Genomic DNA, 27,626 nt, shown 5'->3' with positions numbered 1-27,626 from the left:
TTTCCAGACACTTGACATGCCCTAGAAATTCAAGGTCAAAATTGTACAGCGAGACATACTCAGTGCAACGTCTGTAAAGTATTTTGAAATCCTTGCATGAAAAAACGAATGCCTAAGGAAAAAGGTGCAACTTCCTGTTTATGACACTCAAGTCTCAAATTCAAGATTGGGGCTTAGTCTTTGGCATTCAGCCTAGTGCTGTGTTTTATTCACATCCCGGACGACTTCGTTGGCAAGCTATCGGAAATATTTTATTTTAGGTAGGTCACCTTTCCTTTAAATGGGCCAAGATATCAAGGATCTCTAGGTTCACATGGAAAAGACTTGTCACAAGTTAGCAATTATTTATCACGCCAGGGACTGTCTAGTTAGACTTTCTTTGGCCCAGGTTATTAGTTCATTCAGTCATAGATTGAAAACCTGTTCTGGAAGAGTTTTAGCTGTCATTTGTCCAGATTCTCTTTTCCCATAGGAGGGAACTGAACGCACAACGGGTGGTGCTGTGCTTGGAATCCATTCTTCTGTTTCATCTTCCACCTGTTTGTAAAGTCTTTAAGAACATACCATAAAGCCACAGCCTCTAAGACCACTTGGAGTATGCTTCGAAGTTGGACAGAAAGCTAAGGACTCAAAGGTGGACCAGAACAACTTAGAATTCTTTCGGACTACACCCTGGTTAAGTCTCCTGCGTTTCCTTCCACCTGCCTCTGGGCTCCAACTACCTTGCCGGGCTCCGCCCCGTCAGGTGGCTTCACCGTTTCCGCGTTGCACAGCTACCCCGACCCCGCTGCCGAGCGGAACCAAAGTGCGCCGACTCCGGGTTCAGCCGGATCTTTCTAGCTCAGACTCATCGCAGCGGTGACTCGGCAGCCGCGTCTAGCGTCATCAGTGACAGCCCCGACCCTTGCTACGCTTTGCGTCGCTCTGCCAGGCGCAGTCGCCTCCTCCTTGGCAAATAGTCCTCGGCAGGGTCCGAGTTCTCGGGTCTTCCGAGGTGGGAAACAGGAGAGGTCGCAGCCCAGGGCATGCGGAGTCGATGAGGAGAGGGAGCTGGGTGGCGACGTCTTCTCGAGAGCGCGAGAACTGAGTTAGAAACTCCGTCCCTGCCCGGGATCCCTCCGCCTGCGGTAGCGGTGGTGAGGCCGAGGGAGCCGCCATTTTGGATGTTCGGTTCCTGCTGCCACTGCTGCCGCCGCCCCCGAAGCTGCTGGTTTCATTCGAGGTTTCGGGCCGGTGAGTGTCACTTGCGGCACTGAGAGCAGGTTGTGTCTTTGGCTCCGCCGCAGCTGCGAGCGTTCGGCCGGAAACCCCCTGTCAGTCCCAGGGGTCCGGTCTCAGCCTGTGGGGGGAGAGGGGGACCCAGGTCGGGTCCGGAGGGACCGGGGAGCCCAGGGCTTGCTCGGACTCCCTGAGGGCCGGCCCTTGGAGGCTTCAGAGCCGCCGCCCGGGTGCGCGGCCGCTTCCCCTACTTTGGCGTTGCCTGGCCCGTGCAGGCCTCCTTGAACCCATTGACTTTACCGGGCTGCGAGCCTCCTTTGAAAGCTCGTTCAGAGAGCCTGGGGTTTAGCGGGCGGGCCCCACCCCCGCGTGTCCTCTCCGAGCCACGTATCAGCGTTCTTGTGTCGTGGACTCGGGTCAGATCTGAGAACTCTGAGCATTTTCACAGGCAGGGGTAATGCTGCCTGAACCCGCAGTGCCGTCCGCTCAGAGTCGGACGTCGGCCTCGCCTCTCTCTAACCTTCCAACTAACTTCTGATCCAAAAATTTCCGCCTTTTTTTTTCCCCCTTTCCTTTTTAAACTCACCTGCGACGGCACTGTTCACTCTCCTCTCAACTCTTGGTTCTGCGGACGTCAGTTTCCAGTAATTTTCAAGATCTTCCTCATTGCCTGCAAGCGTCGGTTATGCTTCCCGACCAAGTCAGGGCTTGGTGTTGGAGAGTCGTCGAACCACCTAGGGTGTATTTCAGCAGTAAATGGGTTTGAAGCAGGCCAAGCGGCTTTAGGTGGGAAGGAGCTGTCGAAATACTTTCTGGATTTCCTCTCTGTTCTGAAAGCTGAGCTTTTGGGCACGCACTTCTACCTTTTTCTTTTTCTCTTTTTCTTTTGGTGTTATATCTGCTTGAGCACGGAAATCTGCCCTTGGAGAATAATAATCTGACGTAGGTAGAAAGGAAAATAACTTTTTGGTTCCTGTAGGGATTAGTTAACAGAAGAATGAGCTGAATGATCTCTTAGTGACCCTACCTCTGAGGTGTTTGGATAGTAATGACCTTTGCTGGCTTCGTATGTTGACTTTTCTCAGGGTAGCTAGATTTTAAGCATCCATTTCCATTGTTGACCGTAGTATTTGCCAGACTATATACTTAAGTTTTGGTTTGAAACCTGTGGATCCTCGAAGTATTGATAGCCTCATTACTTAATTCTCAAAGTTTATTTGCTGTCCAGTGTGCTTGAATAAAAATCATTTCACAATAATTCATTGATTATTTCCTACATTTCAAGTTAGGTGAATGTGGTTGAATCACCCCCATTTTATCCCAGCCTAGGTTTTTACATCTGCAAAGGAGGTAACTTTGAGATCACAGTTAAGTGACTCAAAACCTAAGTTTATAACTTGAACAAAGCAAATCTCCCAATGCTTGTAAACTTTATATTGATGCTTTATTTAATTTTTTTAGAAGTTTTTTTTTTTTTTTGTAATGTGTGTGAATGTCTTGCCTGCATATGCCTCATGTGCCTGCCAGGTACCAGTGGAAGTCAGAAGAGGGTATGTGGATCCCCTGGAAATGGACTTACAGGCAGTTGTGAGCTGCCATGTGGGTGCCGGGAACTGAATCTATGTTTTTTCTAAGAGCAGTAGGTGCACTTAACCGCTGAGCCATCTCTTCAGCCCTCTGCTTTATTCTTATTAAACTTTTGAAATGAAACTACAGGTAAATTCTTTACAGTTCATGCAGTGTCAAAGAGGACAGTATTTTCAGTGTGAATATTCTGTGCTCTTGTTATTTGTTTTAAGGAGCTCCTTCAGGACTGTGTTTATTACTGATGAGTTCTCTGTGCTCTGAAGTTACTCAGTTTTGTTTTGCTTTTAAAAGCACTCAGCATGTATCTTCTCGTACTTTACTACTGAAATGTTCTGGTTTTGAATTCACTTTTTGAACAAGTATTGAAAGAGCTATCAAAAGTTATTTTAACTGCTCATGTCATGCTATAACCTACAAGGATTTAAATGTCATTCATTCTTAGATGATTAGCAGTTTCCCTGGAGAAAGTATCTTTTTGCTAAACAAATTATTAGCAAAGTGCTATTCTGTGATCAGCACATATATGAATGTCTTGGCTGTTGAGAATTGAGCTAGAAGTTAACGATTGTGTTTAATAAACTTTCATTTATTTTCCTCCTTCCTTCCTTCCTTCCTTCCTTCCTCCCTCCCTCCCTCCCTCCCTTCCTCCCTTCCTAACCTCTCCGCTCCCCTGTTTTGTTTGTTTGTTTGTTTGTTTTTAAACATGGTTTTGCTCAGTTGCTCAGGCTGGATATAACTTGTGATCCTCCTACATTTTCTGAATAGTTGAGATTAACAGGTCTGTGCCATCAGTCCAGGCCCAGCTTTTGTTTTTCGAGACAGTCTTCCTATGTAGTTCAGGCTGGCCTAGAACTTGGCTACTTGTCTTACCTTCCCATTCCTGAGACTGCAGGTGTGTACCACTCCAGGGTCTATCAAGCTCCATTTATTTCTTTTGTGAAGTTACATGTTTTTTGATCCAGTCTGTTTTGCTGGCAGCAATTATATAATCTGAGGGTGGATTTTATTTAGCATGAACCTGTAAAATGCAGAAATTGCCAGTAGTGCCTTACTGATATTTCACCCAGGATTATTTTAGAAAGCTAGGTAGTGGGATGTAACTCAGTGTTAGCCTGGCATACTTAAAGCTATAGTTTCTATCCTCCCCCACCTCCCAGAAAGTCTAAACCCAAAAGTTGTAAAACTAAACAGTATACAAAGAAGATAAAACCCCAAATAGTTTTAAGTGAATCAGTAAAAACTCTTTATGCAAACATAAGGTCAAATGAGTTCTTCCAAAGCTTTATTTTTAATTTAAAAAGTTGGATTGGAATCTACAGATCAAGACAGATTTCAAAATGTTTAATCCGTTTATTTGCATTTGATAGCAATTTAAATTTTTGTGTATATAGTAGGGCATAACTGATTAAAACGTGAAAACTCTTAGATTTAGCTGAAGAGAATGTAAAAATAAAACCTTTATGGGTCCTGGAGAGATGATTGGTAGAGCCCTGGGCAGCTCTTCCAGAGGATCAAGGTTTGATTTGGTTCTTAGCATCCATATGGAGGCTCACAACCATCCTTGACACTAGTTTCAGGGATCTGACTCTGGCCTCTAGGGAGCTCCAGGCATGTGCTGGTCAAAAAAATAAATAAATAAAAAATAAAAGCCTGCTTGCATCCTTAAACAGTTAAATGCTACCAGTTTGTTTAGCTGTTTTAGGTGCTTTAATATTTATTCTATTTATTTGTTTATTTGTTTATTTATTTATGTATTTGTTTAACTTTTTTGAGATAGGGTATGGCTCTGGCTGTCCTAGACTGAGACCAGGCTGGCCTTGAACTCATAGAGATCCTCCTGCCTCTGCCTCCCCGATTGTCAAGGATAGCCAAAAATACACAGACAGCCCTATCTTGAAAAACCAACAAAACAAAACAAAAAACCCAAAGCTCCATTACTTTTATCTCTATTATTTATCACTTTATATGTAAAATTGTTATTTTGTGTACGTATTCCTGAGTGCATGCATATTTATGTTATGTGAGAGTGTGGAGGTCAGAAGACAACTTAAAATTAAACAAAAATTATATTTTATTTGTATTGGTGTTTTTCTTGTATGATATCTGTGTACTTGGTGCCCATGAAATACATAATTTGGAGTTACACAGTTGTGAGTTACCATTTGAGTGCTGGGAATCAAACCAAGATCTTCTGCAAGAGCAGCCAATGCTCTTAACTTCTGAGCCATCTCTCTAGCTTACAGAGGGCAGCTTTTGAGAGTTCTTGCCTTCTAGCATGTTGAGGCAGTCTTTTCTATTTCTGCCTTTCATACCGGGATTACAGATGAGCCAAATATGCTTTGTTCCTAGATACTGAAGCATGAACTCAGGCCATCTTGCTTGGCAAGGGCTTTTAACTGCTACACCATCTTTCTGGTCCTTCATTTTGTTAATTTTTTTATTTTATTTTTTTGGTATTTTTGAGACAGGGTTCTCTGTGTAGCTTTGGCTGCCCTGGAACTCCCCCTATAGACCAGGCTGGCCTGAACTCACAGCAATCCACCTGCCTCTGCCTCCTGAGTGTTGGGATTAAAGGTGTGTGCCACGACTTCCTGGCTTCTTTAATTTATTTTATTGTAGTAATTAATATTTATTTTACATTCTTTGGTGTTTTGCTTGCATGTATGACTGTGTAAGGGTGTCAAAAACCCTGGAACTGGAGTTACAGACAATTGTTAACTGCCATGTGGGTGCTGGGAATTGAACCCTGGTCCTCTGAAAGAATGCTAGTGCTTTAAACCACTGAGCCATCTCTGCAGCACCCCTTTATTTGTTTTTGAGACAAGGTCTTACTGTGTATCTCAGGTGTCCTTAAACCTATGATCTCTTTGTTTTAGCCTCCCTAGACCAAGGGTTACAGGCCTTTGCTTTTGGGCTCTGTCTTACTCAGTTTCTTAGGCTAGGTGTGGTAGCTCTTGCCTGTAATCTAGCAGAGGTATGAAGATCATTGCAAATTTTAGACCAGCCTGATCTGCATAGCAGATGTCATGCCTGCTAGGACTAGTTTATAACTGGACTCTGTATCTAACCATAACAACAGCCATAGCAAAGAGAGAACATACTCGTTTTTATAAATTCATATTTCTTGTTTTGAATATTTTGACAATCTGTAACTAGGCTTTTTTCAGAATAGGAATGTGTGTGTGTGCGTGTGTGTGTGTGTTTGAGTGTATGAGTATGAGTGTTTGTGTAGGAAATTTCATTTCAATGAAGGCAGGGAAAAGTGAAAAAAGGAATGTAATTTCTACCTAGAAAATACCTGCAAGCTGTTTTTTTTTTTTTTTCCTCTGAAGGAATAATACAAAATACTTAATTTGGCATAAGTTTTAGTTACTAGGAATGTGAAAGTTTGAAAGGTTTAGAAATGAGGAAAAACAACAATCCACTTGTCAAAGTTGTTGAATCCGCATTAGCCAGCTAATGTTAATTAATGTGTACATACATATGGGCATAGGCAGAGTTCATGTGATTATTTTTGCTGTTTGATTGTACTATTTTTTTTTCACACACTGAACTTTGCTGTTTTCTGGCTACTATTTATTTATTTATTTATTCTGTCTATCAGTCTCTTTATTTATCCATCCATCCTCTTTTCATCCATCCATACATCCATCTATCTATGTTTGTGAGATAGGGTCTCACTGTGCAGCCCTTTCTGTCCGGGAACTCACTATGTAGCCGAGACTGGCCTGGAAATCACAGAGATTCACCTGCCTCTGACTCCTGAGTGCCAGAATTAAAGACATGGGATGCTATGCCAGTACTTCATAATAATTTTTAGTGTTATAGTGCAACTATACTTGTAATGCTTTTCTTTCATCTGGAAAAGCCATTCCTCTGCTCCTCCTCTACCCCATTATAGGAACACAACTTTGCTTCAGATAAGGGAGTGGGACAGATTTTTTTTTTTTTTTTTAGTGCATGCTAAGTTGTTTTTATTTTTTGAGTTTCTAGAAAACCAAAATTCAAATTTGTGGCATATACAATACAATGCCTTGCACTCCGAATGGATGTTATGAATGAAAATAGTATAGACTTGTTCAGGTCCTCTGAACAATACAGTCATTGGTCCAGTCTAGACAGCCAGAGTCTTGACTTAGTTACAGGAATCTACTGTAGGTTTCTTGTGACAGGAAGAGCTGCCAGTAAAAAGGTTTGTCCTCAAGTATACAAAATAGCTTTTATCAGCTGTAACACACTGAGAGAATAGGACATTTACAAACATCAAAATCAGACATAAAAATTACATTGAAATTGACAGTAAAAGTTTTGTTTTTAGCTCAGTACACGATGGTATAGTTTGTTGAATAGTCTTACTAATCCAAAAAGCCTTCTTTGTTACAAACTTACTTCTCAGGCTGGTGGGGTTGTTCAGTGGGTGAAGGTGTTTGCTATACAAGCTTGGTGACCTAAGTTTGCTCTGATCCCTGTCACCATGTAAAGGTAGAAGGAGACTAGGTTGTTTTCTGATCTTCACATGTATACCCTTCTCTCTCAACATAAGTGTTTAAAAAATTTAAAAGCTATTTCTAATGTGTAAACACCAGCAACAAAACAGAAAGCAAGCAAGTAATTGTGTCTGTGTATCTTTGAAATGTTTAGGTATTTAGATGTTTAATTCTGAAGTTGACATTGACAGGGATTCTTTCTGATTTACCCATCAGAAGCTTCAAGTGGCAGTAAAGAAATCTCACTACCCTTCTTTCTTTTCAGGGTTTGTTTTGTAATTCATTTTGTCAAGAAAGCTAGTAGTTTTACTGAGAGTTGTACAGTCTCTTTCCCAACAGTGAATGTGTTGGTAGTTCACTGATAAGTTATTGACTTCCTTCCTTGTTTTGTTTTTGAGCTAGGGTCTCATTTTGTAGCCTTGGCTGCCCTGGCTCTCGCTATGTAGACTAGGTTGGCCTTGAACTCAGAGACTGCTTGCCTCTGCCTTCCAAGTGCCCAGCTCCCTCAGTTTTAATAATATACTTTTATGATTTGGAAATTAAAAATTATTTTTCATCTTTTTTTTTTTTGAGACAGTCTCACTGTAGCCATGGTTGGCCTGGAACTTGGTATGTCGACTCATCTGGCCTCAAATGCACAAAGTGCTGTCATTAAAGGTGTGTCCATTAAGCCTGGTTTTATTTTTAATCAAGAAAATAATATAATCTATTATAGTAACAAAATTGAAAGGCTCTTAAGAAACCTACTGATTTCCTTCAGTCTTCCATGGTTCCTCTCCAACAGCTTTGTCCAGAAGATGTGCATTCTTCAGGGTTCTTAAATACTATGTTGACATAAATGTGTGTATGTAGGAGTCATCCTTACTAAAGAAAGATCGAACCGTATTACTCCATAAAAAGTCTCTCATAACATATTGAGGTCAGTAGGTATATTTCCATCATGATCTTTTAAACAGCTCCATTATGATTTATAGCATAGATAGAGCCTAGTTTGTTTATTTATTTCTGGTTTATTTATTTATTTATTTATTTATTTATTTATTTATTTATTTCTGGTTGTCCTGAAAAGCCCTGTAAACCAGACTAGCCTCAGAGCCACAGAGATTGCTCTGCCTCTGCCTCCTGAGTGAGGGATTAAGGGTGTGCCACCATCACTTGCTAGACCATAGTTTATTTGAGTATTTTCCTGTGGGCATTTAGGTAATTTCCAAATTTAAAAAAAAGATTTATTTGTTATTTTTATGTATGAATGTTTTACTTGTGTGTGTGTATATGTATACCACATATATGCCTAGTGCCTGCCTTCGAGGTCAAAGAGGGCGTTGGGTTCCCTGAACTGGAGTTTTAGATGGTTCTAAGCTCCATGTGGTGCTGGAAACCAAACCCAGATCATTTGCGAAAGCAGCAAGTGCCCTAACCACTGGGCTATCTCTAGCTATCATTCCCACATTTTTGTCACTATAGACAGTGCTACAATAAATATACTTGTAGATGCTACTGTGTTTGCTGATATTTTTTATTCTATGACCAGAATCTCTAACATGGGATTTTAGGTCCAATAGAAGTATATTTTAGATTTTATTATGAATTACTTGTCAGTATAGTAGTTTGCATGTGCCCATGGAAGCCATAAGAGAGTGTTGGCTCTTCTGGAGTTGGATTACAGGTGGATGGTACAACTGCTGAACCTGAGTGCTGGGAACTTGGGTTCTCTGGAAGAGCAGCACGTGCACTCATGTACTGAGTTATGTGTTTAAACCTCTCCCCCCAAATTTTTTTTCCTTTTTAATATATTTTTATTGTCAGGTGACAGGTGAGGTAATTGAGAAAAGAATGGTTTACTTAGTCCTGGAATAACATGGAGTTAATAGACGGTGTGAGATGGGGCTTGTTTTTCTCTGAGGGAGGATCTCACTCTGTAGTCTGGGCTAGCCCAGAACTTAGGATGTCACTGGCTGACTTCACTTCTTCAGCCTTCAGTATGTTGGGATTACAAAGTGTAAGTCACAATGCTGTGTCAGTATAGACTTTTATCTGACTTATTTAGAAAGCCAGCTGTGCCAAGACTAAAATAATTTTTTCCTCAATTAATTATGTCACTCGTTATGCTTTACATTTCTATTTTATTGTTTTGTTTCTTTCCCTAGTGTCTTTTCTTTGCTCCCCATTTTAATTAGTGGGTGTGTATGTATTGTGTATATCAGAGGACAATTTGCAGGAATCAGTTTTCTCTTTTGTGAGTCCCAGGGCTTGAACTCAGGTCATCATACTGGGCAGCAAGTGCTCCTATCTGCTGAGCCATCTTATACTACTTTGCTGTCCTGAAACTTAAAAGGCATACTAACTTTATATAGATAATTATTTTGTTAGGCTTTTCCATCTTTAGCTATTCTTAAGCATTTATTTTTATTGTCTGTGGATTGAAAATAATTTGGAAAACCAAAAAAGTGACATTGCTTGAGTTGCATTATAGTCATGCGTTAATTTTGGAGGTTTGACATTTGTTCAGGGTGACACTTTGTTTTCCTTTTTAAATAATTATTCCCTAGATTTTATAATTTTCTTCACGCAGTTTCTTTGCCTCTCTTACTGAATTTATTCTAGCTGTTTTACTACTCTTTTTAACTCTTTTTCTGTCCACTTCTAGTAAGCTAATGATTAGAAATGTGTTAAAATTAATACTATGCTACATTTTTCTGCATTTCTCTTGGATATACAGATGTAACAGAACTTGGATTCATGGAGTATAGACTAGAGCAATTTTACATTATTTTTGTTTTTTGAGACAAGGTTTCTCTGTGTAGTCTTGGCTGTCCTGGAACCACCTCTATAGACCAGGCTGACCTGAAACTCAGAGGTTCACCTGCCCCTACCTCCCGAGTTCTGGAGTTAAAGGCGTGCACCACCATGCCTGGCTTGAAATGTTATTATGAAATAACTTTGATATTTCTACTTTCATCCTATAGGAAAATACTCTTCTTTAAGTCTTGTGGAATGAATGACATTTTACTAAAGTTGAAAGCGTATGATTTTGCTTTATTCCTGGTTCCCCTTAACTTGTTTTGATTAACAAGGTAAATTCTAGGCCTAGAGTGGTATCTGATGACGTTAATCCCAGCACTCTGGAGGCAGAGACTTAGAGATCTCTGTGAGTTTACATAGTGAGACTTTGTCTTTAAAAAGAAAGAAAAAAGAAAAAGGCACTTATATTTTTACCAGACACCGCTAAATTCTGCTTGGAGAATTGTAAATAACAGTTGCTTCATAGTGGAAAATTTGTTATTTACCTGGTGTACTTATTGCTGTGTACTCGACCTTTGGTGCTGTTCATGCAGCTTAATGCTATTCAGTTGTTTGGTAGTATGCTTGAATTTATTGTCTTTTTTTAAAATTTAAGATATGTTAAATTTTGGTATGAACAAGTTGAACATAAAGAATTGCTTGGCAGTTAAGGAAGATTTGAACTTCAGACCTCTTAGAGGGATGCCGACTAGCTGCCCTACACAGGGTGTGCTTACATACAATTCTACCACATACTCCTTTGCTTTGAAGAGCAGACTTTCTATTTTAGTAGTTTACCTAGGGATGATTCAGGCCAAACTGACCAAGCTGAGAGTCAGAATTACAGTACTGTAATTCACAGGGCACTGTGTTCTTCATTTGAACTTCTTGTGTCTGTTTTCCACAGTGCACCATGTCTTGTATGGAGGTTACTCTGGGTGTTGAGGAACTTGAGAGAGTGATTAATAATTAGGAAGTTGTATTTTGAGCTGGAAACTACAGCATATAAAGTTAAACTTTAGTGTTGTGCATTGAATCATGTGAAACCGGATAAACTAACCCTGTGATTCAAGGATATTTAAGTTCTTAGTGAAACAATAATCTTAATTTATTTTTATGTGTATAAGTGTTTTTCATGCATTTGTGTTATGTGTGCAGTTTGCATGCCAGGTTCACGAAAAGGCAAGAAGAGGGAACCAGATCCCTTGAAACTGGAGTTAGTGATGGTTGAGAATGCCCATGTGGGTGCTGGGAATCCTGCCTAATCCTACCTTGGGTCCTTGGTCTGAATATTATTTTAATATTTTATTTTTATTGTTATTTTTTTTTTACGTGGATGGGTGTATGTCTGTGTGAATGCATTGCATGTGTGCATGGATTTCTGAGACAGTGAGAAGGAGGGTGTCTGATTCCCCTTGAGCTAAGAGGAAGGCGATTATGAGCCACCTGATGAGAGTGCTGGGAACTGAACTCAGTTCCTTTAACATAGCAGCAAGTGCTGTTTACCCACTGAACCATTCTCCAGCCTGTGCTCACCTATCTTATTTGTCTGTCTATCTATCTTATATCTATCTATCTATCTATCTATCTATCTATCTATCTATCTATCTATCTATCTGTGTGTGTGTTTTGGGGTGGTGGTGCATGGCTGCTGTGGTGTACATGGTGGAGGTCAGTGGAACTTTGGGGAGTTGGTGCTCTCCTTCTACATTGTGAGTCTCAGGAATCAAACTCAGGTCTTAGGCTTGGCAGTAAGCACCTTTTATTTGCTGAGCCATCTCACTGACTTAGTAACATTCTGATACTGACCTTCCTTAGCTCTGCAGACCTCACATCTATCTCTCTATCTGTCTGTCTGTCTGTCTATCTAATTATTAATGTTCTGTCTGTGTGTTTGCCTGCATGCCACAAGAGGGCATCAGATTCCAGTATAAATGGTTGTGAGCCAGCATGTGGTTGCTAGGAATTGAACTCAGGACCTCTGGAAGAGCAGACAGTGCTTTTATCTGCTAAGCCCATCTCTCTAGCCCTAGGCCTTACTTTTAAAAACAAGTTTCTTTATTTGAGGAAATAAGTATTCGTGCTTCCTACAGTCTCACCTCATTCTCCACTGCCTAAGAAAAGCACTAAGACACTAAAAGATACTAGAAAGAAAAATTCTATTTTTTTTTGAACCAGTGTCTCATATAGATTAGGCTTGCTTTGCACTTTTGAAAATTTTTTATTTTATTTTATGTGTATGAGTATTTTTGCCTGCATGTATGTATGACTGTGTGTGTCCGGTACCTGAGGAGGCCAAAAGAGGACAATTGGACTGGAGTGACAGATGGTTATAAGCTGTTGATTCAAACTGAACCTTGGTCCTTTGGAAAAACATTCATTGTTCTTAACCACTGAGCCATCTGTCTGTCCTCTGACTTTGAATTTCTGAGCTTTGATCCTGTTTGGGACATGCCTGTTCCCCCATGCCTGCTTTGCATGGTGCTTTGTTCATGTTAGGCAAGTGCTCTACCAGCTGAGCTCTAGCCCCTTCTTCCTTCTCTCTTCTTCCTTTTTTTTTTTTTGTTTGAGACAGGATTTCTCTGTGTAGCCTTGGCTGTCCTGGACTTGCTTTGTAGACCAGGAAGGCCTCAAACTTAGAGATCTGCCTGTTTCTGCCTCCCTATTGTTGGGATCAAAGGTGTATGCCACCACCGCTTGGCTTTCTTTCTTTTAAAAATTATATAAATAAATAACTAAACAAACAAACAAATAAATAATATGGCAGTTGCACACATATACATAGCATATACAGACCACTCTTGCCTTCTTCTAACCCTATTTGTTTAACTTTTTTTAGTGTTCTGCTCCAGTCATAGTATTTTGCAGTTTGTAAATACATTAATTTATTTATGCATATGAAATATCTGGCAAGGGGGTTTTGTATAACATGTAACACGAAAGTATAGACCGGTTGGAGATGCCAGAGGGAAAGTATGGAGGATTTTGCCTGGTGAACGTAGTCTCTCAGGTCTTAGTCGCGAAGTCCAGGACTGGATATTATGTAGGAATTAGTGGCAAAGGAAAATACAGTCTCATTCTTTTACTCAAGTCTTTTTTCAGTGTTTAGCGAGAAAGACTTATTCAGGCAAAACCCTCTTGTTGAGGAGATGAATGACCTTGTAGCCATAGGAACTTCAACCTTTTGGTTTTATGTTCTTGACTTTTGCCTGTCAGTAGCTCAGAGCCCTCAGCAGGTGGAGAGTTCTGATGCAGGAAGAAAGTAATCTGGGCCAGGAACCAGGCTGAATCCTGACTGCCCTTTTCTGAAGCTGAGCAGCCGGTACACCTTCACTGCATGTGCTTTGAAAGACAAATACATATTCTTTAGATAAGACTATTTTACTATTCCAGATTCAATAAGAACAGTATTTCTTTGGCTCATACTTCAGAGGTGAGAATGAGCTAAAGGTGAACATATGAGAACGTAGTCTTGGGGAATCTTGGAGTGAGGAAATGAGCATATCACGGGACGAAATGGTGCTCCTGGCTTGAGAATGGGGTTACTCCTTGAGGGGCTCTTTATCCCAGATGTAGTTCTATAGATTTTGGAAACTGAGTGTTTTCTTCATTTGGGTGATAAATTTTAGGGGAATCGAAACAGAAGATTATTCAGCTTTTTTTTTTTTTCTGAGTTTATCAGTAATTTCGTGAGGGTTTTTTTTTTTTCCTTTCCCTCCCAGGATTTACTCATTTTTACTTTATGTGTATGGGTGTTTTGCCTGCATGTATGTCTGTACCACAGTGTGTGTAGAAGAGGGCGTTGGATCCCCGGGAACCTGAGTTAGAGTTGTGAGCTTCGATGTGGGTGCTTGGAATTAAGCTTGGTCCTCTGGAAAAGCAGGCAGTGCTGTAAGCACTCACCCATCTTGTGTGTGTGTGTGAGTGTATATGTGTGCGCTGTGCTTATAGTTTTAAGTACTCTTTGAATATCTAAAATAAGCTCATTTAGTTTACGCTCCAAAACCCAATTTCACATGAGTATTTTGGACAGAACATTTTCGAAATGGCTTTGTATACCTGTGATCCCAGCACGTTGTGGTGGTGGGGATGGATTTTAGTTCTAGTCTGGGTTACAGAGTGAGATCCTGTCTCAAAAAAAAAAATTCTAAAATGAAATTTTACAGTTTGAAGATGTAATGTAATGCATACCTAGCATGTAAGGAACCCTAGGTTTGATTTTCCAACACTGAAAAAAACAAGTGGGATTAGACATGAGAATCAGGAGTTCAGCAAATTGAAGTTAGGTTTAGGACCTTAGAAAGGCATTGAATGCTTTTTGCTAGCATACTAGATAGCCTCAATTCCCTTTCTCCTCTTGGTGTGTGCGTGCTTATGAGCTGTCGAGCAAGTGAGAGAGAGACAGAGAGAGACTGATAGTCAGATGTATAAGTAGAACTTACTGTTCTCCTTACTCCTTTGGGACATATTTTCTCACTGAACCTGGAACACAGTCACTGTCTTTTTGAATAGGCTGGTGGCCAGCAAACCCAATTTTTTCCTTGTCTTTGCTGTCTTTACCCTCCGTAATCAGTGCTGAGGTTACAGTCATGAGTATGCTGTCTGGGGCTTTTCAAAGCTGAGATTGAGATCTGAACTCTGGTCCTCGTGTTTGGCACAGTGGGTGCTCTTACCTGGGGTCTTAGGGTTTCTATTGCTGTGACTGAAACACCATGACTGAAAAGCAAGTTGGAAAGGGTTTATTTGGCCTACATTTCTATAGTGCTGGTTTATCGAATGAAGTCAGGACAGGAACTCAAACAGGACAGAACCTGGAGGTAGGAGCAGATGCAGAGGCCATGGAGGGGTGCTGCTTACTGGCTTGCTCAGCCTGCTTTCTTTCCTTTTTTTTTTTTTTTTTTTTTTTTTAAGGTTTGTTTAAATTTATTATATAGAGAGTGTTCTGCCTACATGTGTGCCTGCAGGGCAGAAGAAGGCACCAGATCTCATTATAGATGGTTGTGAGGCCACCATGTAGTTGTTTCTGGGAATTGAACTTAGGACCTCTGGAAGAGCAGCCAGTGCTCTTAACCTCTGAGCCATCTCTTCAGCCTGCCTGCTTTCTTATAGAACCCAGGACCACCATCCCACTGATGGAACCATCCATAATGGGCTGGGCCTTCCCCATTGATCACTAATTAAGAAAATGCCTGACTGCTGGATCTCATGGAGGCATCTTCTCAACTGAGGTTGCCTCCATTCAGATAACTCTAGTTTGTGGGTCAAGTTGGCATAGTGCTAGCCAGCACACTTGGTGAGCCATTTCTCCAGCACTTTTTGTTGTTGTTCTTTTGTTGTTGTTGATTGAACTCAGGGTCTTGTGAATAGTTGCCATATGCTGGATCATCGAGCTACAACCCTAGCCATTTGTGGTCTCTTTAGTACTTTGAAAAGTAAAGCGTGGCATGGTAGTGCATACCCATAATTCCAGCTTATATGTGTGCATGTAGAAATAGAGGCAGGAGGACTAGGAGTTAAAGGTCAGCAATGTATAGCCAGTTGGAGTCATGGCCACATAAATATCTCTAAAAAACTCAAACTAAGGGGCTGGAGAGATGGCTCCTTAAGAGCACTGGCTGTTCTTCCAGAAGTCCTGAGTTAAATTCCCAGCAAGCACATGGTGGCTTCACAACTATCTAGAATGAGATCTGGTGCCCTATTCTGGCCTGTAGGCATATGTGCAGGCGGAATACTGTATAAATAATAAATAGTAAGTCTTTAAAAACAAAACAAAACCTAAAACTAAGCTGGGTGTGATGGCATATACCTTTAAACCCAGCACACAGGGAGGCAGAGGCAGGCAGATTGATGTGAGTTTGAGGCCTACAAAGTGAGTCTAAGACAGTCAAGGCTACCCAGAGAAACCCTGTCTTGAAAAACAGACAAAAACAAACAAACAAACAAAAACCAGAAACAAGCAAACAAACAAAACCCTGAAACAACAACAACAAAAAAACTCAACAGCAGATAATTTATATTTTCCAGATAATGTGATTACAGTAGTTAATCATGAATTAGACATATTTAAATTTGGAATTTTTTATTTCAGGATTGGAGGTTAATCCCAAGGCTTTTCTTATGCCATGAAAGCACTCTGCTGAATGATCTCTTTCCCTAAGCCCCTGAGTTTAGTTTTAAGTATGAAATATTTACTCATAATTGTAGTGAGCAATAATAAATACTTACCCATTATCTGTTTAAGAAAATATTACCGAAGATCCTTCACCCCATGCTGCCCCTGCCCCGACCCTGCTCACAGATGTGCCATGTGTTGGGGTTGACATTTATATTTTCCATGAGTATAGTTAGACCTTTCTGCACTGTTGTATTTTTAAAGAAAATGGTTTAAAAACAAAAAACAAACAGGGTTTCTCTAGTATACCATAGCCCAGACTGACTTTAAACTTAATTGGTTCTTTTGTTCCAGACTCCTGAGTGCTGGGATTACAGGCGTGAGCCATTGTGGCCAACTAGAATGTGTTCTTTTATGTGTTTACTCTATATGTGTAATATTGAATTCTTACAATAACCTTTTGAGATAGGTACTTTCTCCACATTTTGCAGATGAGGAAACTGAAGATGTCACAGTTTAAGTCATTTGTTCAAGGACACAAAGCTGTTAAGTGGTGGAGCTAGGATTCAACCCAGGTAATGGATTTGAGGTTATCATTTATAGCTCTCAGTCTACAATTTCTTGTCTCTCAAGCTTGAAGTTAAAGTTAACAACAAAAATCCAAGGACACTGAAAATGAGCAGTTTTTAATAATCCTTTCAATGTTAGAAAAATCTGACCCAAGTAGGCATGAATTTGTTGCTAACATTTTTTTCTCTTGGTATGACTGGTCTTTTGCTGCAAAAATACCATTGGTAATTGAGGTGCTGTGCTAGACAGACATAGTGGACAAATCAGCATGCATAGTCTTTGTCCTCCATTATCTTTACAAAATTGGAAAAACTCTGAATTCTGTAGAAAGCCATTTCATAAAATACAAAAAAGGCCCAAATACACTAAATTATTTTGGCCATGACAAAATTTTACTTACTTAATGTATGAAAAGTTTCTTCTTTTTGCCATTGACACTGTTTGTTTCATTTTAGTATATGGTTGGAATTTAAATTCTGTTTTCCTCACTAGACTTTTGAGTTCTTTTGGGGTCTTTTTGAGACAGGGTCTCTCAGCCAATGCTGCCTCAATTTCCAGTCCTCTGGCCTTCACTTCCTAAGTGCTGGGATTACAGGTTTGTATCCAGTTTCACTTTTAAGTTTTTAAGGATAAATATATTGACCATTTGAGCCCAAGAACCTTTTGGAATATCTTCGATAAAAAAGAGTGAGCAAACTTTGCTTTCTTTCTTTCTTTTTTTTTTTTTGGTATAAATCTTTTCCTAAATGTTTCATTATGGGGTAGGGGGGACTCATTGAACATGGAGGAAAAGATATTATGTTATGAAACTGATTTTGGATCTGAATAATCCTTGTATTGATGATGTTTTTGTATTCTCTGTTTTCTTGAACTATATGACACTTCATAACATAGTCCCATCAACACTAAACTATTAGTAGCTTTAATTTCTTCATTAAGCACCTGATCCTGTAGCTTTCTGAGCCTAAATTTCCCAGCTTAGTCACTGTGGTTCAGTTGTGTACATAGTATGTAGTGTGCTTGCTTTTTATTGAAATTTGAAGTTTTTTGTTTTTTACTTGCTTAGGTTTTTTTTTGTTGTTGTTGTTTCTATTACAGTTATTTTTATAAAACTTTCTCAGTTTCTTTCTTAACCCAGCTATCACACAAATAATTGAAACTCATTATTAATTTAACAAGCTTCACAGCACATTAACTGAGTGGCTGTTACTCTACTCTTAACCCTCTATGCTAATCTGCTTCCCCCAGAGTAAGTTCTGGAGATTACTTGTACTTTATTGCTTTCCTCCTCTAGCTGCTCTCTCTTGGTGTCTTATGGACCTCTGCCTGTGGCTGAATCCCTTACTTCCTCCTCTAACTCCTCCTCTCCTGGCTGGCAGGAAGTTCATCCCTATTCTCTCCCCTGCTCAGCAATTGCCTGTAAGCTGCTTTATTGCCGAATCAGGGGACAATTGGGGAGCAATGTATACACAGCATTGAGATAGGAGATTCTCAGAACAAAGATAGCAACCATATATTGGGGGCGGGGAGTAGAGAAATCAGCATTTGAATTACTAAATATCCTTAGTATGTCTACAGGTTTTTCTATGTAGCCCTGGGTGTCCTGGAACTTGCTCTGTAGACCAAGACGGGTCTCGAACTCAGAAATCTGCCAGCCTCTGCCTCCCAAGTTGTGCACCACCACTGTCCTGCAGAGTTTGGAGTATTTTTTTTTTCTTTTATGGATATGGTTGATGGTATTGATTAATGAAAAGACTTTAATTCACTCAAAGGATGATACTTTTAACATTAAATTGCAGATAGAATGATATGTAAGAGGATCATCAAATACTCTTACACATTTTTAGAGACTATTCTATGTCCTTATTTTTAATTTGTTGGGACAGAGGCTTTGTTATGTCTATAGGCTTTCTCTAGATGGCTTGGGTCAGTTTTATTATTTTGGCTGGAGAGTTTCTTAAAGTCTCTTCTTTAATTAATGGAGGAGCACATTTCTATTACAGATCCCATTTTTGAGGTGTATGGATGACATCAAGAGTATACATTTAAAGGTTTGAGAACTTTGCAGTTCCCATATCTGAGGGACATGTTATGATACTATGAGGTTTGAAAACTTCCCTTTATCTTTCCTGTGTCTGCTTGTCATCTAAAAATCTCTTAAAAATATCAGACCCTAAATCCCAAGGTTATTAATGCAAGAAAACTAGGGAAGGCAGGCGAAGAGGTTGGCTGAGTAGCTTCATTTCTATATCCTGGTAGTTTTCTTTGATCATAATTCTTTTATTTTAATTGCTGTTCCTTCCAGTGTTTTATTTCCATAGAATACTTCACTCTTTTTAACGCTTTGGCCAAAATAAGGGCACATTCCTTATTGTTTTCCTTTGTAGTATTGCACATGGCTGAAAATTTCAGAACAGACTTCCTTCCATAGAGTTAGGGGAAAGGAAAGTCTGAGTACCAACTGTTTATCTTTGCCTTGCCCACTTAGAAGTTTAAAGGGGGCTTAACTTAATAGGCTACTTGTTTTGATTTGAATGTTTGCAGGATACTGTCTTTCAATCAGCCCTCAGAAACTTTTTAGACAACATGACACCTCTGGTTCAGATTTGTAGAGACCCTTTTAGTCTTCATTTCCTATAGGCCACGTCTAATAGCACAGAAAATTACTGTCTTCAAAGTGAGTTATCTTTTATCTAAGAGCTTAGTGGATTTGATTAATTATTAAAATTTGAGATTTATTTAATTATATATATATACATATATATGAGGGTTTTGCTTGCATGTATGTATGCTGTATGTATGTGTAATCAGGTATGTGCCTGGTGCCCATAGAGGCCAGAAGAGGACATCAGATCCCCTGGGACTGGAGTTACAAACAAATGTGTGCTTCTACCTGGATTCTGGGACTCAAACGTGGGTCCTTTGCAAGAGCAACATGTGCCATCTCTCCAGCTCCCTAGTTCTTTTTAATAGAAGCTTCATTATGTTGCACAGAGTAGTCTCAAATCCATGAGCTCAAGTGCAGCCACCAGGTGTGTACTTTACAGGTCACACCACCATTCCTGCTTTTTGTTCTTTTTCTTCTTCTTTGTTTTTTTGACACAGGGTTTCTTTGTGTAGCCCTGGCTATTCTGGACTCTCTTTGTAGACCAGGCTGCCCTCAAGCTCACAGAGATCTGTTGTGGATATAAACATGGTTTTGTTTTGGTCGCAGGTGTGGGATGTGGGACTGATTCAGATGGTCCACAGCAGCAAACCATTTGCCTCCTGCGGGCTCGGAGAGGGCTTTTTGCCAGTTGCAGGTAGTTTAATTGTGAGGACTCTGGAGAGAGAATAAATGCCAGAGTCCAGAGAGTGTGGAGCACCCGGAAAGAACAAGGCTGCTGCTTCCCCCTTGCCACTCCTGTTTGCTCTTGTGAGACAAGGCGTTAGAGATCCCCTGAAATGAGGACTCGACTGGCTGCAAGGAACCTGATGACCCTAACCAGCAGGAAGCAGCTAAGAGAGCTGAGACCCCTCTCCCACTAACCCTTTCTCTCTCCTACCTGGTGTTGGGGTGTTGGAAGGGATTGGGGTGGAATAGGGAGAAAAAGATAAAAGAAATGTAAATAAAAGTTTTTAAAAAGTACATCTACAGAAATCCGACTGCCTTTGGCTCTTTGAGAGCTGGGAGCCAGCATGTGCCACTGCACCTGGCCTGCATTCTGGTTCTTATATTTCTTTATTTATTTTCATTGGCTGAAAAAATTATTTTTGAGACCATAATGCTATGTAGGCCATGCTGGCCTTGAACTCACCGTCCTCTGTTTTATTTGACCTTTCTAGTGCCTTTTCCCTTTGTTTTAGTTGAATTGACTTCTGTTCTTTTAAAGTGACATTCTATCTATCTATCTATCTATCTATCTATCTATCTATCTATCTATCTATCTAGTGTGGTGTGTGTGTTTATGTATGTATGCTTGACCAAGAGTTGATTCTTTTTCCACCATGTTGATCCCAGGGATCAACTCCAGCTTGCCAGAAAGCTGAGCCATCCCCCAACTTCTTACTACTTAAAAAGAAAATGCGCCACAGAAAAGATCCCTAAAACATTTTTTGGTTTATTTTACTCCTTAGGTTTTTACAGTAGAAGTTTAGATTAATCTGAGCCTTTTGTTTTCTGATGTAAGCATTCACTGCTAGAGAGTTCCCTCTAAGCCAGTGGTTATCCACTTTCCTAATGCTGCAACCTTTTAAAGCAGTTCCTCATATTGTGGTGACCCCCAACCATAAAATTATTACTCTATTTATGCAGTATTATAACAGTATATGTAACTGTAAATTTATAATATATAAGTTATAATAAATTAATATGTAATTTTATAACTAATTTTGCAATGGTATGAATTGTAATGTAAATATCTGATGGTCTTTGTCAATGCTTGTGAGTATAGGTTGTGACCCACAGGTTGAGAACTATTGCTCTAAGCACTGCTTTAGCGTATGGGTTTCTGTCTAATTGTGCATATTTACACAGTAAAAAATAATTGTGTTTTTTACTTTTTTTCATTTTATGTGTATGAGTATTTTGCCTTCATGATTGTGTATCACATGTGTAGTGCTTACAGAAGCCATAACAGAACATTAGAACCTCTGGAACTAGAGTTGTAGACTGTTGTAGCTGGTATGTGGGTGCTGGGAACCGAACCCAGGTCTTCTGCAAGAGCAACAAGTGCTCTTAACCACTGAGCCTTGGCTCCAGCCCATCTGGGATAATTCTCTCTCTCTCTTTCCTTTTTTTGTTTCTGTTCTTGTTTTTCGAGACAGGGTTTCTCTGTGTAGCCTTGGCTGTCCTGGGAAGCTGCAGAACAGGTTGACCTCGAATTCACAGAGATCTGCCTGCCTCTGCCTCAAGGAGTTCTAGGATAATCTAGGTTAATCCTTAACAGCTGTTATTGATTCCTAGTTTAGTTCTGTCGTTGTCAGCTTTATACTCTGTATGATTATGTAATTTTTTTTGTGATTCAGGTCTTTCTGGGTGATTTTTCTATAAAATTGAAAAATGTGTCTTATCGTCCTATCATATTTGAGGCGTTTTTTGTTTTTTTTTTTGGAGACAGGGCTTCTCTGTGTAGCCTTGCTATCCTGGAGCTCACTCTGTACACCAGGCTGTCCTTGATCACAGAGATCCGCCTGCCTCTGGTGTACCACGGGCTGGGATTAAAGCATGTGTCACTACCTCCTGGTAGTTTGAGATATTTCTAAATGCTGCCTAGTTCTGATTAGTTGATGGGTGGGGTTCCAGGCATCTGTGTTCTTTCTATTGGCAGACCTTGAGGGGAGCACACTGCAGTTTTCTAATTGGGGATTTCTTTTGAAATGTTTATCTGTTAGGTTTGTGTTTTTGAATATCTGTTAGGTTTGTGTTTTTGAAACAGGGTCTTTTTATGTAATCCTGGCGAGCCTGGAACTTGCTATGAATATCGGGCTGTCCTTGAAGTCACAGAGATTTTCTTATCTCTACCTCCTGCGTGCTGGAATTAAATGCATGTGCCACCACACCAGGCCTTTTCTTGTGTATTATTTAGGTACATTGTTTAGGTGTGTTTTAACATTGAGAGTTGTTATGTTTATTTTGAAGACTTTACCTTTTTATCATCCACTGGAGGAGAGAGAGAAGAGAAGAGAATGACCTACTTAGAGCCTTGGGATCATAAGCAGTAGGCAGGGAAAAGTCCCTCGTCTCCCCCAGTTTTTCATGTGCCTGCTTGGCTGTGTCTGCTGTGCTCTGTGCCATAGCCGCTGCTACTGCAGTGCTGTGGGCGGGGTGGGGCTGGAGCAAGGAGGAAGGGAAAGAAGCAGAGTGCCCAGAGGGAATTTCATTTCCCCTTTGATTTTGGTCTTTTTTTTTCTCAGAGCTCCGTCTCTATTGGTGAGTATTTCTGATGTGTTGCTCTCAGTCCAGACTGGACAGAGCTGGAGGGAAAGTGAAGACCTTGTGTTGAGTTCATTGGAACTTGAAAACATCTTCTGTCTTCTCGATGTCACTGCATGTGAGAGTCCTTAGGACGCCATGCAATGCTTTTTATTTAGTGTCTGTAGATGTGGTTAGAACAGTGGCCCTCAACTTCCCTAATGCGGAGACCCTTTCATAGTGTCTCATGTTGTGGTGACATCCAAACAATAAAATTATTTTTTGTGGCTACTTCATAACACTAATTTTGCCACTGTTATGAATTGTAATGTTTTTTGATGGTCTTACACTACCCTTGAGAAGGAATCATTCAACTCCCAAAGGGGTCATAACCCACAGGTTGAGAACCACTGGTTTAGAGGACCCGAGTGGCATGTCATCTTCCCTGGGTCTAGAATGTGCTTAGTTTTGATTTTAGAATATGTTTTAATTTTTTTTCCAATTCTCTTTGTGTGTGTGGGAATGGGGTCCGTCAAGGGGGTGGGGCCAGGTGTGGGGGGTGTGAGATGTGCATCATGTATGCAAATGGAGTGCAGAGTCTTTTTCTACTGTATGGGTTCCAGGGGTTGAACTCAGGTTATCAGTTATGATGGCAAGTACTTTTACCAGATGAGCCATTTCACTGGCCTTGTGCCCAGTTTTTTCCCCATCTGAATTAACTTTTGTTTTCAGTCTGTGCTTGTTAAGATCTTAAGATATATATATATACATATATATATATATAAAGATGTCAGTGTAGTTAATGTAGTGAGTTGTAACAGCTCAGGGAAAAATGTTGCCTAGTATTGGGCAAACTGTAGAATCACCAAGAATGAGTCAAATAGTAACTAATTCTGTGTTCTTGTATGTAGGACCCTGAATTTGCTCCATAAAAACTTATTGGCATTTAAAATTGCACTTTGGTCTGACTTCTTCTAGTTCTCTGCCTAGGTCTTGTAATGCTACTAAGTCTCTACTTCTCCCCCACTTCTCTGTCCATACACCAGCCACGGACTTCTTTCTTTACTGGCTTTTATGTTTGGTCTCCTAGATGGGCCCACTGAAGGGGTACTCCAACTTTTATACCTAAGACTCAGCCCAGGACAAAGCCAGATTCAGTCATCACCTCTGTTCTCTAAAGATAGTTAGGATTACCTCCTCAGGGTGGCCAATGATACTAACGGGACGAGCAGCTCAAGTTAGGGGCAGTAGTTCAGAAATGTCCCTGGTTCTCTGGCTAGGAATGCCAGGGGGAGCTCTGGTTTCTTATCTCCTCTTAAAGTGGTCACCCCTGACTGGATGTTGCCTATGAGGGTGCTGTCTAAAACCTCAGCTGTTGATCTCTTCTGGTGAAAAGCTTTGACCAGATCCCTAGACTTTTATGGTAGAAATGAGTTATATCCCCCAATTTTCATCCATCTCTTAAAGGTTTTTAGGGTTTCTTCTTCACAGGAGGGGATGCTACAGTAAGGAATGGAGTCTGTCTCTGGGTGGAAAGGAGACATTGTCTTGTCCCTTAATAGTTAACCCAACTGAGCAGGTCAGTCACCAAGCTGACCTGCCTAGTCAGGACCTGCCTTAAGCTGTGCTAAAGAAGCAGGAGACATTAGTATCTTCACAGTAAGATACTACTATGCTTTTCCTCCCCAGAGTTTGTGGCCTCTGCAGTCAGGCCAGAGCCACCATGAAGTTGTGTTGGGTTTGCCCCTCACCCTTTTCTTCTGTCTTTGACTATTAAGTACTAGCCTGAACCTAAGTGTGCCTCTCTGGTGCTTCAGGCCTATTTTATTCTTTCTAGAGCTCCCCTCCTAGTTATGTGGCTCTGCTTGTCTGTTATATGACTGATCTTCATGCTGGTCTCACTCAAACAGCATGATGTTCTCTCTATTTCAGACTGCTGTTAAGATTGACAGCTTGCCCTCTTTGGGGTTTTTCTTTCAAACTCTAATAATAAATTGTCCTGGAGCTTAAAAAAAAAAACATGCTGGTGTCATGGACTTTATTTCTGGGTTTCTGTGACTGATTGCTTAGATTTTATACCTGTTTTTCTATTATGTAGCTTGAAGTCTTGATTTTTCCCCCCAACAAGTTAGATTACATACTACATGTTCTTGGGCTAGATTAAGCTTTTTCTGACAGTCTTCTTGTTTTTTAGGATCATTGCGGTATTTGTAGAGAAACATTGTTTTCTAGTTGAGCTTCCCAGCTCCTTTTGGTGGTGTTAGGGCATTAGTGCGTGATAAGCGAGCGCTCTGCCACTCAGCTATACCCTGTTCTACAGCAGTATTTGCTCCTGACCTGTGAGAGGATCAAGCCTCGAGCATGGAGTGATCCTGCCACTTTAGTCTCCCAAGTGCAGGGGTTACAGGCTGAGCCACCAAGCTTTGCCAGGTTACTTTTCTCCAGGAATCCAGTTATGTAAAGCCCACTTTTTGAAAGCAGACTGGGCAATTAATGTTCTTGAGCACCAGCAGCTGTGCTCTCTTGATGCTTTTTTTTCTTTTTTTACGTTATTCTTGTTTTATATTATATATGCAGCATACCAGTTTGCATACAAATGTTTTATACTGAAGCCTGTGGCATTTACAGTTTACTATTAAAGAAGTGGCTCTTTAAGTAGATCCTTAACTATTAAGCATCTTATTTTCAATGAGACATTTAAGTTTTAAAATGCCTTGTTTATTGAAATTTCATAATTTCTTTCTCTCCTTTTCTTCCCTTTCTCCCCTATTTTGTTTCCTCTCTTTTTTTCTTCTTTCCTTCCTGTCTATTCTTCCAGCCTTCCTTCTGTTCTTTTGTCTTTGATAGGCTTTTGTATCCTATTTTGGCTTTTAACTTCTGACTCTTCCCTCACCTCCTAAGTGCTTGCATTACAGGGGTGCACTACCATGTATGAGTTATAAGTGTTGGGAATTGAACTCAGGCCTTCCTGCATGTCAGACAAGCACTCCACTATGTCCTTACCTGGAAGCTTTGATTTCCTAAAAACTTTTGATTATGAAAATGTCATGTACACAAAGCCAGAGCACCAAACATTCATGTAGTCAGCAATGATCATATTTTGCCTATTTTTCAAACTTCTGTCTTCCCAATTTTTTTTTTCGCTATTTATTTTTTCTAGGGTATTTAAAAATGAATTCTAGAAGATGTGTCATTCCATCTGTAAGTGGAACCCACCTGTTTATTTTAAAGTATTGAGAGCTGGTTCAGGTCTTAAGCAAATTGCAGAGATTTTGAAAACAAGTTTCTTCATAGGCAAAACGGAGCTCATGATTTCTATCTTAATTACAAAGGGGGCCTGGAGATGTAATTCATTTAGTAGAAAGCTTGCCTAGCATGCATAGACCTCTGGGTTTTACTTCCAATACCACTTAAACTATCCACAGTGGCACGTACATACTTTTAATCCCAACACTTGGGAGGCAGAAACAGGAGTATCAGAGATTTAGTAGCAATTTCAGTTCAATCCGAGTAACGTAAAACCCTGACTCAAAACCAAAGAAAGAACAGAACACATGAGAAAAATGAATATAAAAATATTTTGTAAAAATAGACCCTCGGCTATTTCTCATAAAGTGTGACAATAATACACAGGTAGGATGGGGCTCTCTGTGACCGTCATGGCAAGCAGAGTGTTGATCTGCAGTAGGCAAGAGGGAAATTTTTTCAACACAACTCAGTAGCTAGTAATTGGTTCAACTTCCGTAGTCTGACACTGGCTTGGAACCCACTATGTACCTAAGACTGGCCTTGAATTCGTAATTTTCCTACTTCCGCTTTTCTAATGTTGGGATTACAGGAATGAGCCATCACTCCTGACAAACAGATGTTTCTGTGTCTTGTTTTGATTTTTTTTTTTTTTTTAGTAGTTAACACTTTGTAGTCTTTTTAGAAATTTACTCAGTTGCATGTAATATCTTTGAAGCCTATTAGAAAACTATCATATCTGAACTGGATTTAGCAAGTCTTGTGTTCTTAAAAACCAGCCAGTATTTTATATTGAAAGTTGTATGAATGATTTGGGGAGCAAAAAATAACATTTCTATTTTATGTTTTTCCATATCCAGAGGATGCCAGCCCCCATCAGATTGCGGGAGCTGATCCGGACCATCCGGACAGCCCGAACCCAAGCTGAGGAACGGGAAATGATCCAGAAAGAATGTGCTGCAATCCGGTCATCATTTAGAGAAGAAGACAACACATACCGGTGTCGGAATGTGGCAAAATTACTATATATGCACATGCTGGGCTACCCTGCTCACTTTGGACAGGTAGGCTGAGTGAGACCACATCTAGCAAGGACACTTTTTGATGACAGTGACTTAGGGAGTCAAACCTTTCTGGCAGGCAGATACTTTGATAGCTAGTAGTTTTCAGTCTGATCCCTGTGACACCAAGAGTAGGATGGAGAGAGCAGCCTGTGTACCTGGAAAGGCATGATATTCCCTCATTTGTCCTTCCCATTGTAATTATTTTTTATGCAGATGAGAGTTTTTTTTTTTTTTTGATGGAGTCCCCTAGCTTAAATATTTACTGGGATTAACCAGAGGACTGATTGTTCTGCCAGAGGACCTGGCTCTACTGAATATTTAATTAGCGCTTGCTAAATGTTTTTGTACTTACTTTCCCTATGCATGATACGGGAAAATGCCATGACAGATGCATTTAAGTTAAAGATAGTTTAAGTGGGTGCCAGGTACTTGCATTTGTTTTGTCCTGATTTCCTCAGGCCTGTTTGCTGCCACTTTGTGCAAATCTTTCTGCTTGCTGATTCTCTTCCTGACACAAATGCATGTTTTCTGCTTTCTCCAGTCTGTGCGTAGAGAGTGATAGTCTCAATTATAGGTTTTTTTTCTTTCTGATGCTTATATTGTGGTAAAGGAAGCTTAGAGTTTAGACATAGAGAAGGGTATATGAGTTGTTTTACAATTTCTTATCA

The 27,626-nt window shown here is 40.2% G+C and overlaps 1 protein-coding gene across 3 annotated transcripts in view; it reads left to right on the top strand.

Annotated features, from left to right (window-relative positions):
• The first annotated feature begins 235 nt into the window (after positions 1 to 235).
• Ap1g1 (adaptor related protein complex 1 subunit gamma 1) overlaps positions 236 to 27,626 on the top strand; it is an 86,396-nt gene continuing 59,005 nt past the window's right edge. The window contains exons 1-4 of one of the 3 annotated variants that reach the window (XM_060392002.1): positions 236 to 1,233; positions 16,677 to 16,760; positions 25,809 to 25,849; positions 26,755 to 26,958. In XM_060392002.1, coding sequence (XP_060247985.1) covers positions 25,820 to 25,849; positions 26,755 to 26,958 — 234 coding nt within the window. In that variant the 5' untranslated portion in view covers positions 236 to 1,233; positions 16,677 to 16,760; positions 25,809 to 25,819. The remainder of the gene's footprint in view (positions 1,234 to 16,676; positions 16,761 to 25,808; positions 25,850 to 26,754; positions 26,959 to 27,626) is intronic. The other 2 variants (XM_060392004.1, XM_060392003.1) reach the window with 2 other exon arrangements.

The sequence above is a fragment of the Meriones unguiculatus genome, chromosome 10, assembly GCF_030254825.1.
Source record: "Meriones unguiculatus strain TT.TT164.6M chromosome 10, Bangor_MerUng_6.1, whole genome shotgun sequence".
Lineage (NCBI taxonomy): Eukaryota > Metazoa > Chordata > Mammalia > Rodentia > Muridae > Meriones > Meriones unguiculatus.
The sequence above is the reverse complement of the archived record's forward strand: the minus strand, read 5'-3'. Positions and strand labels throughout refer to the sequence as shown.